The 20,872-nt window shown below is 40.7% G+C and overlaps 1 protein-coding gene across 7 annotated transcripts in view; it reads left to right on the plus strand.

Annotated features, from left to right (window-relative positions):
* Nucleotides 1-15,757: 15,757 nt before the first annotated feature.
* EXOC6 (exocyst complex component 6) overlaps nucleotides 15,758-20,872 on the plus strand; it is an 88,558-nt gene continuing 83,443 nt past the window's right edge. For 4 of the 7 annotated variants that reach the window (XM_066191186.1, XM_066191188.1, XM_066191187.1 and 1 more), the window contains exon 1: nucleotides 15,758-15,913. In XM_066191186.1, coding sequence (XP_066047283.1) covers nucleotides 15,792-15,913 — 122 coding nt within the window. In that variant the 5' untranslated portion in view covers nucleotides 15,758-15,791. Of the gene's footprint in view, nucleotides 15,914-18,070; nucleotides 18,178-20,872 lie in introns of those variants that run through there. The other 3 variants (XM_066191189.1, XM_066191190.1, XM_066191192.1) reach the window with 2 other exon arrangements.

Raw genomic sequence — 20,872 nt, forward strand, 5'->3', positions numbered from 1 at the left:
CTTTCTTCTCTTTCATATTTTTAGGCACAGTTATTAACCTGCTTTAAAAAAGGAATATCACAAGTCATAGACTTTTATTTAGAGATTAATTTGTCCTGGAAAAAAAAAAACTTTCTAAGTTTAAACCAAGTTTAAGGTTGCCAAAGAAGTTTGGTTACATGTGTATTTGTTTCACTTTTCATACTCATCTCTACTTCCTTCTTTTGCTGGAATATTTCCAGCCTCATCAGAACCCAAAAGTACCAGAAATAAATCAGAGGCACCCACTTTTGCAAAGCATACGTCTACTTGTGCTGAGAATCCTGGGCTAGGACTTGGGAAATCTGGGTTCAATTTTCTGCTTTGCGTCTCATTTGCAGTTTGATATTGGGTAAGGTATTTAACGCAATCAATCCATGCTTCAGGCCCCCATCTGTGAACCAGCTGGTATCTCCTTCCCTTGAAGGAGCAGTAAGCTGGCTGGAGCAGGATGCTCATAATGGCAAGATCACAGGTTCAATCCAGGTACAGGCCATTCACTAAAGAGTTGGACTCAATGGTCCTTGTGGGCCCCTTCCAACTCAGTATATTCCGTGAGTCCCAGTAGTTAATCTGTGGTTCCACACTGCTGTGGGGATCGGAGCAGTTTGCGAGCACAGAGGCTCTTTAAGAACAACAACAAAATGCTGTCACATTTAAATAAACATAGGATTAGTTTTTGTTTTCCAAATCATTATTTTTATCCTGTTTCAACTTGCTGGAGAACAAGCTGTTGTATTTGTTTCTGGAGACATATTATCCCAGTCCTAAGCAGCTCTGCGTGTGTGTTGTGACAGTGTCACTCCTGGCCAGATGACATGGAGTGGGATGTTCTACATGGCCCATCATCACTGGGGCTTTTATAGGGACTCACTGAAGATGTCTTCAGTAAGACATATGTAATTTTTTTTTTCTTTAAGATCTAAAAGTTAGCAAATCTTGAGCAATGAGTATATTCATGTTTGTGTTCAGCAGTGTGACTTGCTGGGCAGTGCATCCATAAGCTACGTGTCTGGCTCTGAATTCAAGCAGGGAAGGGATGATCTGACCCTAAGATTAGAGGTCCTGGCTTTGTAGATCAACTTGTCATCTCACACACTCAGTTTCTGATGACCCAATCTGAGTGTTCTGCACATGGAGAGCTGTACTCCCAGATGCACAGGAGAGTGGTGCATTTGAAAGGTGGGACATAAATGAATGTCTGAAGGGGAGCCATAACTTCTCATCAACCTTGACTCCAGTTAATGATCTGAAGAATGTGCTTGTTATCTTGGGGAAGGGTGAATCAATTCACTTGCCAGTTTTAATGAAAGTTTTGCTCTTTAGAACTTGTATTTACAAAAATTAATAGAATAAATGTAGCACAGATCCAGGTGTTGACAAGGATTTTTCAGCACTACAAGAATCCTCAGCTATTACATCAAATTCCATGGTGTTTCTTCAGTCAAAAGATACTAGGAGGCAAGGGTGTAACTTATTACAGGTATGAACAACATATTATTAACACATTACCTCTTTTCATGAGTTAGCACTTTGAATACATCCTGCTAGATTTCATGAGTCAAATTTTTGAAAGGGCTAAATAAATACAAAAATTAAAACATTTAATCCTGGATATGCCACTTGTTCGAAATACAAACCATACTGATTGCAGCAAACTACTCAGCAAAGCACATCACAAGTAATTAGATTCCCAGAAAAAAATTAATCACAGCTGCCTCAGCAGTTAAAAAAAGACAAGTATCAAAGTTTATCATAACGTTGCTGTGTAACGGTTTACATATTTCTCCATTGCACTTAAGAACACAGACTTTTAAAATTATTTTAAAGAAAATGACTAAGCTCTTTATTAAGTGCTACTGTAATCACTGAGTCATTTTTTCTCCATCATTAGAAAATGACTAAGCTATCTTTTGAATCTTAGCTATGTACCTGTATAAATATATTACCATCATACAATTACTGTATTAGTCTATTTTTAATTTTCATAGTATTGTCCACTTTAAATTACATGGTCTTTGAAAAACTATGTACAAGAACAAACATCTGTATGCACATGTGAGTTTAGATAAAAAGATTGAAGTTGAGGTCAAAGGCATTTTCATTGCAGTATGTTTTAATGATGAATGAAAGAGTACTTTGAACTTGAAGCCATTTGGACATCTAAAACTAAGTATTTTTGTTGTAGATACAAAACCTGGAATTGTTGCTAGCTGTTTTAGAAGCACCCTTTATAAATCAACTCAGAGGTTGAGCAAGCTGGAGTAAGATGATGTAGCTTTCAGTGCTTGGCACATTTATCATTCTTATATGAACGTTTGCAAAAAAAAAAAAAAGATTATTGGTTACTGAGGTGTTGTGACATTGTATAATTGACACAAGACCTTTGAAAACCTAAGCAAATGGGTTTCGGTTATGATTGGATATGTTGCATAGGCCACATATGTTTCTGAACAGTTGCATTGCATTACAGAAGTAGTGGGTGAGGTCCTAAGATTGGATTTGATATGGACTATAAACCAACATTAGAAATTCAAAGTTAGTTCCACAATTTTTAAGAGTTTGACAATAGTCCTTGTTGGAGTAAGTTCACATCTGGTGAACTGTCTATAGGAGACCTATGCCTGTGTGGTTATGAGCAGTCTGATTTGTGAAAATGTGGGGGTTTATGTTAGACAAGAGTTTTTGTGGGTGACAAGCATTCTTTGCACCTTGTAAAGCTGTTTTGAGGAATTGAGTTTGGAGGTTGGTTTGGTTTTTGAGAGTTCTCCTGTTTGTGTAAATCTCTCTTCTTCCGGTTTGTGAGTACGATGCTTCTAAGCCTATAAAAACCAGGACTCTGCTAAACACTCCCTTTTTTACAGCCTGTCTAGACCTCTGGAAATTGGGAGTGTGCAGCCCTTTAACAACTGATGGATGAGTGTGTGTATAGACTTGGTTAACTGCATAAATGCCATCTCAATCCTTAACTCTGAATTCTTGGCACTAGTCAATGAGTGATTTACACTTAAATTAACCAGGAAGTGTCATGAGGAATATCTCACCAGGTCTGCTGTACTGTACCATTACCAAAAGGTAAATACAAGGACACCAGCCAGAATCATCATAGATTCATAAAATATCCTGAATTGGAACGAACCCACAAAGATCATCAAGTTAAATTCCCAGCCCTGCACAGGAACATCCCCGAGTCACACCATGTGCCTGAGAGCATTGTCCAAACGCTTCTTGAGTTCTGTCAGGGTTGGTGCTGTGACCACTTCCCTGGGGAGCCCATTCCAGTGCCCAAACACCTTTCAGGGAAGAACATTTTTCTAAGATCCAACCTTAACCTCCCCTGACACAACTTCAGGCCATTCCCTTGGGTCCTGTCACTGGCCGCCAGAGAGAACAGATCAGTGTCTGTCCCTCCTCCTCCCCTCACCAGGAAATTGTAGACTGCAATGAGGTCTCTCCTCAGTCTCTTCCAGGCTGAACAAGTGACTCAAGTCACTCCTCATACAGCTTTCCATCAAGGCCCTTCACCATCTCTGTTGCACTCCTTTAGGTGCTCTCTAGTATCTTTATAACTTTCTTACATTGTGGCACCCAGGACTGCCCCCAGCACTTGAGGTGAGGCCACCCCAGCTCAGAGCAGAGCAGGACAGTCCCCTCCCTTGCCTGGCTGGCAATGAGGCCATACAGGACAGCAGGAGATTGGATGTGTGGATTGAGCTGTGTTGTGCCCACAGAGCCCCACAGTGAATCCCTGCCTAGGTGAAAAGCTTGTGCTGGGGATGCCCAGGTGAGGGATGTTGGTCCTGCAAATGGTGCTGCAATGACCCCTGTAGCTAAGGAAGAATTAAAGGGCTCAGGAAAAAGTGTTCTGAGACTCTCAAAGATGTTAACTGACATTGGCAAGGGACTTAAAGAGGCCCCAACAATAAGCATCTCAGTGATGCACTCAGCTCTTTAAAGTGATCTTAAAATTCTTGCCATCTTGCAACCAGTAGAAATGTTGAAGTAGCAGGCAGGGAGATGGGGTTCCTTATTTTTTGGGACATTTTGGAACTGTTTCAGCTCTGACAAAGCAAATCCCATTGTGAATGATGAGCTTTCTTTAACTTCACTTGCCAGGGGTCATCCTAAAGCGGAGAGGTAACCTGTCTCTGTGTCTCTGCTAAACTAAGCTAAGGGCTTCAGTCCAGTGGCCAAAAAGGAAAAAACAGGGGCGAAAAGAGAGAGGAGGGAGTTTATCAAGCTCATGAAAACAAAACAAGAATGTTCAAATTTCTTTAAAAAAAACAAACACTTAACTGTCTGGATTTGAACTAGCTATTTATTGGCCAAAGTTTTTTTTTTCTCTCATTTTTAATCCCATTGATGGTGAAGTATTTTAAGTAGTATTGGTTAATTCTTCTTTCTTATTAGAACATTATCCTTCCTCTTCCCCCTCTTCACCTCATGTTTTATATTTACAGAGAACATCAAGAAACAAGGCGAGCCTGGCTTCTGACCAAAAAGGTATTTTAGCTAGAGATTCATTAGTGTGTATAAAAACAGCCAGCCTTGTTTAAAGGCACTTCTTACACAAGAAGAAAGGGGTTCAATTACCATATTTCATTTAAAGTGAAGACTAAACATCTTTACCAGGATAGTGCACTAATCCCATGAATCCTATTTATGTTGAAATGTAGTGCTATTGGCAATAAACAGCAATTTGAGAAGTCATAACCCAAGGAAATAATTGTCAAGTGACTTTAGAGCTCCCTATAAATTTCCTCTTCATGACTTTGGCAGTAGTGTTCAACAACAGAGTTAAATATTTGTTTTAGGTGCTCCTGCCTTTAACAGACTAATTAAAAAGATGGAATTCTTTGATTCTATCTCAAATAATTTTACTTCTAATCTCTCTCAGGCAAAGTCAGCTCTGTAAATGGAACTAAACATTTTTTTTTTTTCTGAATAGAGACTTTACAGTATAGCAATAAATTCAAGCACTGGGAAAGTAAATGCAACTGAAGTACCCTTAATGATGCTATTGTGTAGTTGTTATGGTTGTAATCCCATTACACAGACCTTTACATTGAAGGCCATAAATTCTTTGAGAAATAATTCTAATGGGAAGGTGTATTACTCAAGCATTGTGTTTCAAAATTATGAAAAAGATGATTTAAGTTTGAAAAATCAAGTCACACAAACTGAAGTAGTAATAATGGAGGGAGGGTAAACTTTTGCCTATCATGCAAACCTTTTAAATTTTTATTTCCTGAGAAACTGTGCAATGGAACTGTTCCCAGAGCTACTCCTTGTAATTTGCATCACCCAAATGCCCAGAACTTGCCATTAAGGATCAGGCCCCCATTCTGCTCTACACCTGCAAACTTTAAAACAGTACCTGAACCAAAAATCGTCAGCCTAAACACCTGACCCAATACCCAGTGAAGTCAATGGAAGATTTTTCATTGATTTTAATGATTTAGTTCAGGAGCTAAGTAAGTATTTCTAAGACAAAAATCAATATTGTCCCACAGTGGTAATGTTTTCATGTGCTACTATTGATCCTTTTGACATAGATTACAGGATACCTTGGCACTGTCAACATACCAGGTTTTAACAAACTGATTTGATTTATTAACACTATTTGATTAACATCTGAAGTAGCAAGTATTTATCAAATGTCAGCAAACAAATGTTCCGCAGATGGATCACCACAAAAAAAAAAAGGACTTGTTGCACAATGTAAGCTGAAGTTCAATAGGAAAAGGCTTTCTGTAGCATCGGTTCATGTGAGAACCCTACCATGGTATGCACAGCATAAGCTGGGTATTGAGAAACAGGGTTTTTTTTAACCAACTATACCATCAGGCCTAAAAAATGCTCTTACCTCTCCTGGAGTACCTTAACTTACCTCCTTACATGAATGGCGAAAGAAACATTGCCAAGACAGTTGTAAAAATTATGCCAAATTTTTAAAATTCAATGGAACTTGCTTAGTCTGTCAGTTATACTTTATGGTTTTATAACCCATCTTCTAAATAAATACAGTGAAATGCATCATTCTCTTTCAGAAAGACTGCAATCCATTGCTGTGTTTGGAGTATCTGACTTAAAAATGGAAGTCCTGAAACTTCAGAAATTGGATTGGTTATCAATGACATTTACAATGTGATTGTTCAATTGATAGCCCTGTAATTTAGCTTTGCCCCTTTATAAATCAACTAAAACCCTTCAGTCAGTTCCTGAGAATGACTCTGAAGACTCTCTAATTCAACTGATTTTTGTATAGCTAAATGAAAAAGAAATAATTCATACAATTTAACAAATGTATAGTAGTCTAACGGTGCACACCTTTCTTACTACGTGAAAGAAAATCTACTCTTTTATGACATCAGACTCTTCCACATGATATTGTTTCTCTGTTTACTAATAGTCACCAGAATGATCCCCAAGTTTAAAATATAATTTCCTCCTTTCAAAAGGATCTTTCTCCCAGAAGAATGTTTGAAACCTTGCAGAATTTTCCTGATCCAAACCCAAAACTACAAGTTACATCTGACACAGACTAGGATGGGTTACATTCATTTGTATTTTCCAAACCAATGTAAAGCCTAATTTGCTAATTGAATTGCTAATCATTTATCACACTTAACATGTTACAGTATATCTCTAACAGTTAAATCGATCATAACAAAAATGTGGATATCATGTAAATCTTATCAGGATCACTAAAATAATGGGACTTTTGTTTACAAGGTGTCGATTGGTTTTAGAAGCTTTGATAATGACTCCAGACAGTCAATAAATACAGAGACTTTTACATAGCCAGTAGGAGCCGAACTAAACTATCTAATCTTTTTAAAATGACAGACAACACAATGAACTCTGAACTTAATCCCCTCCAAACATTAAGGAGACAGTTCAGTGCTTAAAGTACTATTCAAACTCAAACCCTACATTAAAACAAAATCATTAAGTGTCTGACTTAAACACACAGGAAAATCCAGAGGTAAGGCTGATTTTCCTTCCCATTGTGCCTGGGCAGTGGTCTGTGGTGGGCTGCAAGTCTCTCAGTTGCTTGTCTTGGGCAAGGAAAATACCTCTGCGCCTTTTGAAAGTTTGTAGTCAAAGCATTTAAAAAAACCCATAAAACTGAAGACTTCATTGCTTTTTGTCTCTATCGGGCAAAATTTCCGCTAACATTTTGAAGCAGACATGGGAGACAATGCTATATGCTACATTTCAAGTTGCAAAATTTACACGGTTGGGCTCATAACCTCTGAAAATGATACATTCCCCTTAAGAGGAAAAGGAAACTGTAAATGTAAAGCTTATGTTACACTGAGAGATGGGGGAGGAGGGTGGCAGGTAATGGCTAACATACAAGTTGTGGATATATGGGCATATAAATATATTAAATCACCCTTTATTTCAGCTGCTCAAGTTTTGAAATAGATAATAGGACCATCCAACCGTAGGACAGTTTCATCCAGTAGTAATAAAACAAGAGAAGAGAAAATAAAAATCTCTTTTAAATTATCATTAGCAATTCTTCTGAGATAATTATTTGCTTTCCAACATTATTAGAATCCCTATTTGCAGTGCAAATCTGAATCCTCCCTGTACTGCTGAAGGTTTGTTATCACCCTGTTTTCCATTAATTGCATCTTGTTTGTGCCTTTTATTAATTTGTCTTATAAATGTACCTCTCTGGATAATGAAAAGGGGAATTAATCTCTTCTAATCATTTCAGTGCATCCCTCTTGCTTCCTAATGTCAAGCTGGATGTAAAAAATGTTCTTGTTTTATTCTTAACATGACCCAAATATCTTTAATGTCTTTCCTGACTCATTGGAGATAGGATGTGTTAAAAATCTGAATTTGTTATTAATTAATTTCACTGAATAGATAATATTTCCTGAAATCTTAGTATCTCAGATAGATTGCTGTGTGCAAAGAGGGAAATACAATTTAAATAATCATTTGGACTTTAAATTTTTAACAACCAAAATCTGCTTACATTGTAGAATGCAATTTGTTGTTCAACAATTTTGTTTTATAGTATCCTCACTGTCTCGGTAAGTTTCAGTATGCAAATAGCTTCAAATATTCTACTAACAATGATTCTTAAGTCAGGAATTTCTGCTATTCCTACTAGCTGGGTTTTGCCATGATTAATTATTTAATCTTCTCTTTCCTGCAGTGCTTGATGAGCAGACTATAGTTTCTTGTTGAGTTGTCACTCAGATGAGCTACATTATCAGGACAGCCTAAATCTTACAATGGATTGTTATCTGTGTTCTCAGGATGAGATCAACCAGCAGAAGTGAGAGTGTGAGTATTTATCTGGCATCAATGTGTGATATTTTGAACCATTTTCTAACGTCTGAATTTACATTAACTGTATGCAAACTCTATCTTGATTTCAGACTCCAGTTATGCTAATAGATTTTGCTCACTGAACACAACATTGCAAGATATTCTAATTTAAAAAAACCTCTAAAACCTTACTTTAGGATATTTTTTATATATTTGACTGACAGGTTTTTGATAATCAGAATTTTCTCTGGTGATCATTAGTAGGAGAATTAGTGAAATTTCATGACAGCTTATTACACAGCACTTTTCCTTAGCAAGAGTTGCCTTTCCTTTCCATGGTTGCCTAATTAGTATTTCCTGAATCGGAGAACTGGTACATGTTTCATAATGAAAGAAAAAAAAAAGGAAGATAAAGAACCAGAGCTCTGCCAGGTCTGTGCTGAATGAAAATCCACAACTGCCAACATATTTGGCTTCTGTTTTCTTCCTTCTTAAATTCTTTAAAACTTTTCTTAGTCATTGTAATAGATTGCTTCCTAAATCTGCCTCTGATTAGTTACCATGCATTTAAGGACAAATACTGTAGAAAATCTTACAATAGGAAAGTTTGTGTTAAAGAACCACACAACCGGTTGTGAATAACATCTAACCAGCACCCAGCTAGAGCAGAACCTACAAGTTCTATACCTATAAGATACACTGCAGCATCTTTTCCTCTCAGAAGCTCCTTTGTACGCTCTTTCTCTCCTGTTCTCTTTCCTCCACCATGGGTTCCCAAAATCACTGCATTCGGGCATTGCATTCCCACATCAAGTTACAACTCAGATTAGTTGAAGGCACTTTTTTTTCTTCTCTATTTGTACTAGTGGTAGCAATGAAAGTGTTTAAGAAAGCTGAATGATGCCTGCTGGCGTTGTGGGCTGGATGGCAGAGGACACCCAGACCTACTGCGTCCCCTCACTATGGACTATCCCTGGAGCACTTTCTGTAACACAGACCCCCAGCTCTCCTCAGTGGTGGAGCAGTGGGGCCCCCTTCCTTGGCCGGCTGTGCTGCTCAGGGCACAAGCTGTCCCCTTGCCATGGGGTGCTCTGGAGCGTGCTGGGGGGGCTGGCCTGGTGACATTCATGTCCTGGGCTGTGGGTGTGCTGCTGTGTTGGGTCTGCCTGCAGTGGTTCAGTTTCTATGTTTAAAGCATGGAGCTCTCCCACCATTTGCAGCAGCCTCCCAGCACAGTGTTACCCCACAGTGTGGCTCAGTACTGGTGCCTGTGGAGGTCCTGCTCTCCTGAATGGAAACCAAGTGTTGCTTTTTGGATAAATCCCAGGTGTGCCATGGCCAGCGAGCTTCTGAACCAAGAAGAAAGATAAAGGTGTGACTTTATTTCCCTCCAAAAAGAATAGCATTTACTGCATCTTTAATTCCAAACTGTGTAGCAATTTCATAAGGAGTACTTATCATTTTTCCAATTTTTTGATTGATCGGTCCCTGCCCTTACTTTGCCTGTGTGTGTATTTATAGCAGCGTAACACTAAACCAGATTTGCCTTGGTTTTTGTGATTTATGCATTTTTTTCTTGAACAGGAAAACATTCATTATCAAATGTTGTGAGAACAATACAGTAACTGGAGGCTATTTTATATGAAAATATTGTTGATTGTTCCTCCCCTAGAAATCTCTCTTGGCAGCTCACTTCCTGCCAAATGAATCAGCAAAAGCTGCTCATGAAAGTTGTTAATATATAATACAATCACCCAGCACTGCACTTGCTCCTTATCTATAAAGTCCTTTTGTGATCAATGATTCACATCACCTTTTGATTATAGTCTCTGAGCACAAACAGTTTCTTAATATAAATTAATGGCCTTGGAATTTTTAAATAAACATTCCCTTTTGTTTAGCCTCATTTCCTATTTTTGTACCAAAACAGAATCTTATTGTAATTGTTCAGTTTTCACTGGAAAAAGTGTTTGTGGCCTGGAATGTTCTCAAAAAACAAGCGGTTCCTTTCAAAGCTAATAGTGTTGATTTACAAGGTCTAATGTGCCATGTTAATTGAATATAGCTAGGAAATACTACAAAAAAAGCAGCTAGTGTGGTGTGATACTTTAAATAATGATTCTTGTACTCATTTACTGGAAAAGAGATTTTCTCTTGAAGTATAGTATTATTTGGTAATGTTGTTTGCTTGGTTGTTTTTCTTTTTCTTTCATAGTAATAAGACCCAGTTATCTAAGCAGCAGATAGTCAAGGCACTTCCTTTAAATTTCCTGATTGCTGTTAACACTACTGAATAGGCACAGGCTCTTCAGCAAAATGAATACTGAAGACTTCCTTTAACCACGTCTGACTAGAAAAACAATTAAATACCAACCACCACGCAATGCTAACCTAATGCTAACTGTTTCCTCTTACAAACTTCAGGGAAGCATGAATGGAGAATGTAGCAGAAGCATAAGCCTGACCTGCACAGAACTGGTGCAAAAACCTATCTGATAATATTCCTTTCTAAGGCAGAGTTATTTCACTTAAATCAATTAGGTGGAGTTCTAACTAAACTGAAATAAGAACCTGAGAGACTGAAAATGCCTATGGAGATACTTAGTGTAATTAATTATTAGCTAAAGTGATTCAAGCTGATACTCAGACAAGGTTGGGTTTTCTTCGTCAAGTATTAAAAGAATAGAAGCCATGATAAAAATGATCAAACCTCTGCGTGGGCTTTTCGCAGTAGTTTCAGTTAAAGCATTTCAGTTTGCAGTGAGAATAGACCCAGAGTGGGCAGTATGTCTGTCACTCACTGTGGCTCAGCTGACAGAGCAACTCATCAAGCTGGGATCATTTGGCCATCACCAGTCAGATGGCCATCATGCACTCATCCTAACCTCAAAAGTAGTTTTAATTTCTGACCCCTCATACCCCAAACTAGAACAGGGACTATTTTCTCTGCAAAGTTCTCCTGGGTTACATAAGGATTATAAATGCTGTGCCTGTCTAAGACTGGATGCCCTTATAAGTGTGGAGGAAAAAAAAAGCCCTCCTGTTCAAGGAAAGTAATGACCTCCAGAACAATATCTGTAATAGAGCTCCTCATTACCTATAAAAGAAGCAAAGCCCTCAGGCTCCCATGGCATGTACTTGACTCAGGGTTTTAATCAATGCCTGTTCCTTAAATGCATTGGTAAGCAGAGAGAAATTTTTTTCTGCATCAGTGTTTTTGTTCTGTAGAGTGATAAAGATGCTACTTTATATCATCATTCGAATGCTATGCTAAAAAATATGGTTTGTATGTTGCAATGAAAATGAAATAGTACTTTTCATCAATGGCACCAAGCATTATATAAACAGCGACAGTGACTGTGACTGTCTTCTCCTTCCCACCGTAGTCAGACAGAAGTGCCTCTGTTCAACCAATAGTTTTGATGCCTTTATTGACTTTTACAAAGATAACATCAGCACCAGCTGAGGATCTCTCCAGATATGTTTAGGCACTTGTAAGATGTCAGTGAAATGTCAAAAACAGTTAGTGATGCACTGCCCCGTTAATGGGAGAGGTGTGCTCCTCTGACAATTTACCATGTGAAATACAACATTGCTCATTCAATATTTTAGTGAAGATTGTTAGATACACGGTCCAATTCTTAAATCTAGTGTAATTAAAACAAAAAACCCCAATGTATTTATGATTTTGACTACTATTCAGAAAACATAATCCATTGAAATGCTCTGAAATTAAAAAAAAAAAAAAAAAAGTAATTTCCCTGGTGATACCTAATGTACTGGCTGTATATTAGGCAAAAAGGTAAAAGGCAAAAAATGGCAGTGGCAATTCCATCATCTTCTTATCTGCCTGTTTTCCCCAAGAAACATTTGATAGGGTTGTTGCTACCATGCTTCGTCTGAGAGACAGAAATGGGTCTGGCCATCAGAAAAACAGGCCCAAGGGGAACAGGAGCAGTCAGGCCAGTTTCTAGGGAGAAGGAGCTGGTTTGCAAGGGTCCAGTTTGGGGATGAGCCCAGGAAAGAAGGCGGTAGCAGAGCAGGAGATGCCAGAGAAATGACTAATGGCATTGTTGTCCTTGTGGAGGGATGTAAAGAGGAGATATCTGGGCAAGGACCAATGAAGTAATTTGTTATGGATGGCATTGCATGTGAAAATTATCTATAGTAATTCCATTTGAGGATGGACATTTTCCCCCTTCTCTCTTTTCCATGATTCATTCAAAATGGATTCCAATTCAACTGGGAAAGAAAACTAAACAGACTCAAAGCTGCTAATCGTGCATTGGCAATTTTAAAAAAAAGGAAGTAATCTACTCTGGAATTGCATACCCAGTAAGCGCCCTATTCAACAGCACATTACAATTTTTGTAATGGTCATGAGGGTAAAATGTATCTTTTAAGTATCAACACAGGCAGGCAAGATTTAAACCAGCAGTTCTTGGCCCTCTGGTATCCCATTAGGGTTGGGAAAGAGTAGGGATTGGGGGAGGAAGGGGAGAAAGGACGTGGTGAAAGTGGTTTTGCTTTAGATAAGCCTCTGCATCCTGTTTCACAATATTGTTGATAATTTGCCTCAATTTCCCCCACTGCTCCCTTCTGAGCTGTGAATCATTTTTATACCATTTTTATATAGCAAGAAATAGGTGCTTTGGGTCATTTTTTCAAAGGAAAATCTCAGGATGATTAGAAAGAAGGCAACAGCTCTCTATATAACTTACAGGGCCTGAGGTTTCTGCCTGTCCAGATAATGAAATACTTCCTTCACAGAAATAGTGTGAGTTTAACCAGAACAGAAAATATCTTCTCATTTTCTGCCAGGGACTTCTAGAAGATTAATTCCTTCTCAGGCTTCTTGACCTGGTTAAATCTGAACTAGTACAAGTATATACCTCAGAAATGATTATGTCTACTGTCCTTTTCTGCACGGAGAGTACGATAAAATAATAAAAAAAGGAATTACTTAGCACTGTCTTTGCTGACAAACTAACTAGTTGCAGCCTCCAAGTATGTCATGTATAGCTGTGAAGCAAAAATACACTGTTCTGCCAGAAGCGGACGTCAAGTGCCTATACTGAATTTGTCCCTTTGTCTTTTTACAAAAATAATTTATTTCCTTGAACGAGGAAGTCCCCTAAAGCCTTTTGAGAGTGATCCTGAGCTCAGCTGGAAAAAGGAAAAGCTTCTGTATAACTGAAAGATGTAGATGTTGGGCACATCTAATCAGCACTGGAATTATGGTGGGGAGGAGCAGATGACAGAAGTGGGGAAGGGGAGCACAGGCCGGACAGACAGCACAGGGTAGGAGCAGGGGCACCTGCAGCAAAAGGGCTTTTGGCGGGTGTTAATGTACTCCTGCCCACGGAATTGAGGTCAGATACAGATCCACCACTGTACCTTGGATCCTTCTCTGGATGTCATGGCCTTACGCGGGTTCATGGGGGGTGTAAAACACTCTGGAGAGCTGAGCAGCCGGGCCTGGTGCAATTTGGTCTGATCCTGTCCAGACAAACAAGGTACTTCAACACCCACTGCCACAACCGAGGGGACTGTAACATCTGCCTATTTCTTGGTCATTCACCTTTGTATTTGTTTGCTTCTTTTTACATTCTTTTGCTTTGTTATTAAACGTATTTATTTCCAGGCAGCTGTGATACCAACAAGAACATTTGCACAGCAGATTCACAGTCCTGTTTATTTTGATTAGTTGATTCCCTAAAGCAAGCTACTGTTTAAATTTTTGGGAAAGGAGAAGGAAGAAATTTTACCCAAATCCTCTGTAAGGATCAAACGCATTTAAAATCACATAAATATATTCATAAAAGCATTTTGTATACATTGTCATGCTTCCATCACTGCATTCTATTTTTATTGCCAGCTACAGTGTGTGATGGCTGGGTGTAGATGTCTGAGGCATCTCTGATGTACCTGCCCTGCCTCGGCTCTTCCACAGTGGCAGTAGGTGTACTTTCTTCTATCACACGAAAAGGCTTAAGCTTGTTATAATATTTGCAGTTTACTTTCACAGTGTCACCACATAATTGTTAAATTAATACTGAATCTGGTGACTGTTAAGATTGGAATGAGTAGTGGCAGTATTCATCCTTTCATCTGCGTTTGTGTGACATCCAGTGGCTGAATTGGTCAATCACAGGCTCCCATTTCTGGTGAAAAGTGTAAAAATTACTCACAGCTCCATGTAGAACATGAAAGCAGGAAATGTATTGCATAGTAATGCTTACAGAGCAATTGCTTAATTTTGGTTCAAAAACCTGGTGATTAAAGCAGTTTGTTCAAGGAAACACATCGCAAATTTGTACGTAGCCTTAACTCACTGCAGCCTTTAGTGTTCTTTCCCACTGCTACTGATGTGAACTCATCTCCTCAGTGTTCCCACTGGGGACAGAGAAGTGAACAAACTATTTATCACCCTACTTGAAAATGAGTAATCTCTGTTTCCCTGCATTTAACTGTGTACTGCACCCTGAGTGTCTGCATTCATCAATTTCGTCAGAAGCAGTGCTGAGATTAGAAGGCAAATTTTGATTAAAACCCTTGAAATATTTTTAAAAATAAAATATATTGATTATCCAAATGATATTGAATTAGGCTTTTCAAAAGTTGTTTAAACTTAAAGATCTAGAACTCCAGTCTCATGTTTGAAATAACTTCCTCCAATTAAAGTAATCCATTGTGCAGTTGTGCAAAATGTTTTCTTTGCCATCATCATGAAAATGACACGACAGTAGCACTGCTCTCAACATTTGTTTATCCATTTTTTTCATGCAGGTAATAAATTAGTAACAGCTTTTTTTTTTTTTTTTCTTTTTTTTTGCTCACACATATAAACCCCACAGTTATCACAGAACTTTTTTTGAAATTTGTTATTGTAAGTAGCAACTACTAATGCTGAAAATACTAATGCTGAAAAGGAATATGATGAGAATATAAATGTTTCTCTGTTTTTCTAATCTGCTTTAGGAGATCCATAAACATTTTTCATAAAGTCCTTGTGTGCAAACTTTTTATATAGCAAAAGGAAAATAGAATTTTTAAAAAAATTAATCTCATAAAACCTAACAGAGAAATTCAGCATTGATGTCTAATGTCTGAAATTCCTTTCAAGTTCTGTTCTCAAAATGACTAAATTTCAGGTTTAATATTTGTTTCAAGGATGTAAAAATTTTATTTTGGCAGGAAATTTATTGTTAAGACAAATATATATTGGACACACACACAAAAAAGACTGTGCAGTCTTTTTTTTTTACAGGGTGTAGTGCATACGAGGCAACTGTTACCAGCAGACAGGAAAAGAGCAGCTGTGCACCATTCTTGGACACAAAGTCCTCAGGAGTCACGAGGTTAGCACAGGATCTTTTTTTTATGCCTGGTTTTGCTGACTACAGTCACTTAGTCAACTATAATGACCAGAATAAAAGTCCTCTCCAAAAGTTAGATTAATTGAATGCTTCTCTATGGCAAGGAAAAGCAAGTCAAATCTCTCAGAATTGTTTATAGAAGAAAATAAAGATCAGATATATGAAAATGCCCTTGCTGAGATCCAGTCCTTTGAGCTGCCTCTTGGAACCACCCTAAGGTATGCTTCTTTTTAATAATATTATACTCTTCATGATGGATGTGTTCCATTCTATAGCTGTTCTTTCAGTCAGCACAATATATTAGAAACTTTGTTTTCCTGACCTGAAGTCTACGGGAAAGTTGAGCTTCATTTCAATGTGATTGGCCCTAAGTGAAAAAATACAAACCAAGGTCACCTACTCCGCTCTTTCTTTTCACCAGGACAAAGTGATCTGTTTCTGATGGTTAGCGGCAGATTTGCGAAAAAACAAAGTGCTCTTAAAAATGAAAACAGGGGGAAATTTTATCTTCTATGTAGCAGTGTTTTTAGTTTAAAGTTAAGAGCTACATTTAAAAAAATTAACTGCTTCTTATTCTTAAATTTTTAATAAATGCAACTTTTGTTTTAATTATCAAAGACACAACTACTTTAGGTTTTACTGGTGATATTTCTAAATATCTGAAGATTTAAGTTTTTTTTTTTCATTTATAGCTTATGGGAAGTGTTTAATGGTAAAAGTGCAACTGAAAAAATTCCTCTGAATATTTGTCCTTTAAAAAAGTAATACATATAAGATTGCAATATAATTTGTCTAGGTATATTGTCAGTATTTGTAGAAGAGTTTTAAAAATAGTCTGCCTAGCACTGTAGGCATCAGGTTGCAGTAAGGATCAGGCTAAAAAAAGAAAATTAAATTTACCCTGAAAAATGTGTCAATCTGTAATTTCAGTATTTTGGTTATGGGGGAAAAAAAAGGAATGTAGGAAGATTGTTACTGCATTTGAGTGATTTCTTACAGGAAATACTACAAGTGGTAGGATTTTTCTTTTTTTTTTTCATCATGCACTTTGTAAGCACTTGTCCACATTAGAGTAGTCCTTGTTGATTTAGCAGGTGTCATCAATAATGATTCATCTGAATCAACATTGAATATGATAAAGGCGCAAGCATAGACAAGATGTGCACTGTCTTCAGTGCCATTTATTAACTCGTGTACAGGTGTAGTTACACCGGGGCAGGAGAGATGATGAGCTTGACAACAGTAACTGGATGGATGCCAAATGCAATTGTAGACCTTGACGCATTCACATTTGTCAAATGCTGTCTGTCAGTTCCTTACTGGAAAAAGTAGCTACACATCACCCTGAAGTTTTACATATCTGGCCTGTTTTTTTACATGAGCTTCCCACTTGCGTGCAGATAACTTTGCCCAGAAAGCAGGTGCATCCTGTCTCCTGAGCATGCAAAACCCAAGGATCAGTTAATCCCTGGCCACAGGCCACAAAGTGTAACATTTAAATAGAAAATAGGTTATTCCTCCTTCATTGACACATGAAGCTTTGCTGTACAAAGCACAAGGAAACATTATGTCAGTTTCTAGTGAAACACGGCAAGCCACTGCACTCAGCGGTACACTTCTTTGTTTTCGCTTGGTTTTGTTCTATTTTTACCCCGACCCCTAAGTCTCTATCACGTAAAGAATGGAAGGAATGAAGTCAGTGACATAACCTGAACGCAGAACCGCCCGCAGAGCCTCCGCCTCAGGGGTCGGTGCCTCCCCGCCGGGACGGGCACGGCCCGCCTGTGCGGGAGCGCTCGAATCAAAACAAACAAAATAATAATAATAATAATAATAATAATAATAATAATAATAATAATAATAATAATAATAATAATAATAATAATAATACAAGACCACACCATGAAACAAGCCAGAACTAACTCAGTGGAAAAGGCCATGTTGAACCCTATAAGCCTTCAAGGCGTCTCTGCAGCGCGGCGCAGCGGGGAGGGCAGCCGGTCCGTCCGGGACAGGGGCCGCGTTTTGCGCGTCCCTCGTTTGTCCCACTGCGCCGGGCACACGCAGCTGCCGTGGTCTCTCTGCCGGACACCAGCGCCCGGAGATGCCATGGAGCCGGAGGGGCTTTACCGGGCTCCCCGGGCACCCCCGGCCCGCCCCTGCCCCTGACAAGGGCAGCGGAGCACCGCTGAGCTGGTGCGAAGCCGAGGGGCGCGGCTCGGCGCAACCTGCGCTCGCTCACCTGTCCCTGTCCCTGTCCCTGTCCCTCCCTCCTTCCCGCCGCCCCGCGCCCCGCGCGCACCGGCAAACCCGCCCCGCCGGCCCCCGCCGGCCTCCGCGGCCGCTCCTCCCTCGGCGCCTCCCGCAGCGGCGCGGCCGCCGGGTCCCTCCCATCCAAGATGGCGGAGAGCCTCCCGGAGCATGATCGGATCCTGCAGGAGATCGAGAGCACCGACACGGCCTGCGTGGGACCCACCCTGAGGTGCGGGGCGCGGGGGCCGCGGCGCCGCTAGGGAGCGAGTCTCCCCCGCCCTGGCCGCCCGCCGGCCCGGGGAGGCGCGGTGCGGCCCGGCCGCGCTTTCTGACAGCTGCTCCCCAGGGAGGGCGCGGGGCCGCCCGCAGCGCCGCCGGCGGGAGCGGCCGTGCCGGGTGCGGAGGGGACGCGCAGCCCCCGCTGCCGCTGCGCGGGGCTCGACCGCCGCCCCCCGTGCCGGGCGCTGCGCGGCGGAGGGAAGGGGCCGGTGCGGCGCGGGCACGGAGCGGGGCTGTCACGCCCTGCCGGGGTGCTGACAGGCAAGGGCGGCCGTGGCCCGGCTCCGGGCTGGCCGCTCCCTGCCATTGTCTCCCGGGGAAGCAGCTGGGCACGGCCCAGTGCGGCCGGAGTGCGGCCTCGGGACGGGCCGGCCCCGGGCCCGGCGCTTGCGGCGCCCGCCGTGAGAGCCGGTGCCGGCCTTTGGTGCCCGCGCTTGGACACGAGTCAGCTCCGTGGCTGTGCCGGGACCCCCGGCTCTGTGCTGAGAACGGGGCCGAAACCGTATCGTGGGTGGGTGTTGCAGTGCTCCACTATGCAACCTCTAATGATGCGGTCTGAAACCTACTACCCTGGTCAGTTTCCTTGGGAATATGACAGTGTTTAGAGCTTTTCTGGTATGCCATGACTTCAGTGGTTTTGTTTTCTGTCTTCTTCCAATTCCACATAGTGCCACATCGCTTAGCCTGCATGTTGAAGAAAAGGTTTTGCATAACCTTTCCTGTTCGAGGCGAATGTGGAAGTGCCTTTCACTTAGAGCTCGAGGATAAGGGCAGGGCCTGTGGAGAGTGAATTGGGTTATAGGCGAAACACGGGCGAAATGGGATCTTCATTATGGAGCTTATCGGTGCTTCCCCGGTGAAAGATGTCTGAAAGAAGTAAAAAAGCATAGGCCCTAGCCAGATGGGGGAGAGAGAACTGTGAATTTGAATGTTATCTCTTTGAGAAGATGCAGTGAGCCTGTGTGCGGAAAGCTGGAAAAGGCAGTTTGTGTGGCAGCATGCTGCAGAGCAATGAGCATGGTGCTGCTGGCTTTCCCTGCGGTGGGAATGGTGCCTGCTGGAGAGCACGGCCATGGCTGGCGAGGGGTGAACGTGGGCGTCATGGGTGAGGAACCCGGTCCTGAGAACTGGTGGAAGAGAAGTTTCTGTTGCGTGCCAAATGGGTCATTTTGTATATCACAGCAGTTGATTTTGAGGTTGGCTACGTGTGTCTACAGTGGATCCTGCAGAGCTGTGTGGGAGGTGGCAGTCTGGGCGTTTGTGTTAGGCTGGGGCTGATCAGTCCTCTGAGAGCCCCCATGGGGAGTGTGGTGGCGTCCTCTAGACATCACCCGGGGACTGCTTGCTGCCTCAGTCTGGTCTTGGAGGTCAGCTTGGAGCAAAATGCACCCTGATCTCCCCTCAGGTTTCTTGAACACAGCTGCTGTTGGGAATGCAGTGTGGAGGTGCTGAAGCTGAGCATCACAAGGAGCCTCACCTGTGGGAGTCTGTGGGCTTAGGCTAAGAGAAAGTTAGCTGGGATGCTTTCAGACTTGAGTTGTCCCTGGAGGCAGTTTCGCTATGTTTCACTTAACAAGCCCAGGCAGGTTGAAGCTGATGCCTGCAAAAAAACCCAGAAAATATTAAATATAATTGTAGTTTCACCACCATCTTCAGTACAGAGCTTATATCGGAGTCACCTGTAGAAAGGACAAACAGAGTATTAGGCTACACAGCAGAAGGCATCTACAGTGTGGATTCGGAAGGGGCTATATGAATTTTCTATCCATATTAAGCATTTAAAATGTGCCGATGTTTTTATAAAGACTAATTATTTTTTTTTATTGTTCCTGTCCTATTACTGGCTTTCCAGTAAGGGGATTTTGCATTGCTGACTTTCAGGATTTTTAGGGAAAAAGTGCATTTTGGTCTGATTTAACCTCTAGTGTTCAATTACAAATAAAAAACAACGAGGTGAAAGAGTGGTTACACCTGGCTGAGTGTTTTGAAAGAAGCCCAGCAAACACCACAGAAATATGCTTCTACTCCCTAAGAACTGTAGTGTTTAAGATCAAAACTTGAGCTGTCTGCTCAACTCTGTCTGTTACAATTTGTAAATTGCTGTGTGAAACTGAAAAGTCTGAAATCCCACATCAGACTACAAGATCTGTTTCCATGAAAGACGCATGAATGTAAAATGGAGCATTATTTTCTGCATGAGATCTAGGTTTTACCTGCTAAGCAATATAAATCAAAGAAGTGAGTTGAGTAATTCTATGTGCAGTTGCATAAGGCTACAACATGAAGTGATCCATTGATTTCCAGTCACAGAAGCTATTGAAGCCAGCTGTCTAACGTAATGACTGAGATTACATAAATTTCATTATGTAAAATGGAATAATTTTGTAATCTTTGGTTTGTAATGGTGGGAGAATATTTATAGCATTGCCACATGAAATAAAGTACCTACATACCTACTTAAATAGCAGAACAAAAGAAGGATCTTGAGGTGAGTGATCTGGATAAGTAGCGTGAGGTAATATTAAATGATGAAGATTGTAGGATATGCAAGATCCGACTTATCCTTAATTGTTAATATCAAACTATTAATGTCTTCCTAGTGCATCCATGCTTCACAAAGGAAGTGTACTTTTTTTTTCTTGTGG

This window comes from Chamaea fasciata, unplaced genomic scaffold, assembly GCF_029207755.1.
Source record: "Chamaea fasciata isolate MVZ Bird 193981 ecotype frontalis unplaced genomic scaffold, bChaFas1.0.hap1 SCAF_9, whole genome shotgun sequence".
Taxonomy (NCBI): Eukaryota; Metazoa; Chordata; class Aves; order Passeriformes; family Sylviidae; genus Chamaea; species Chamaea fasciata.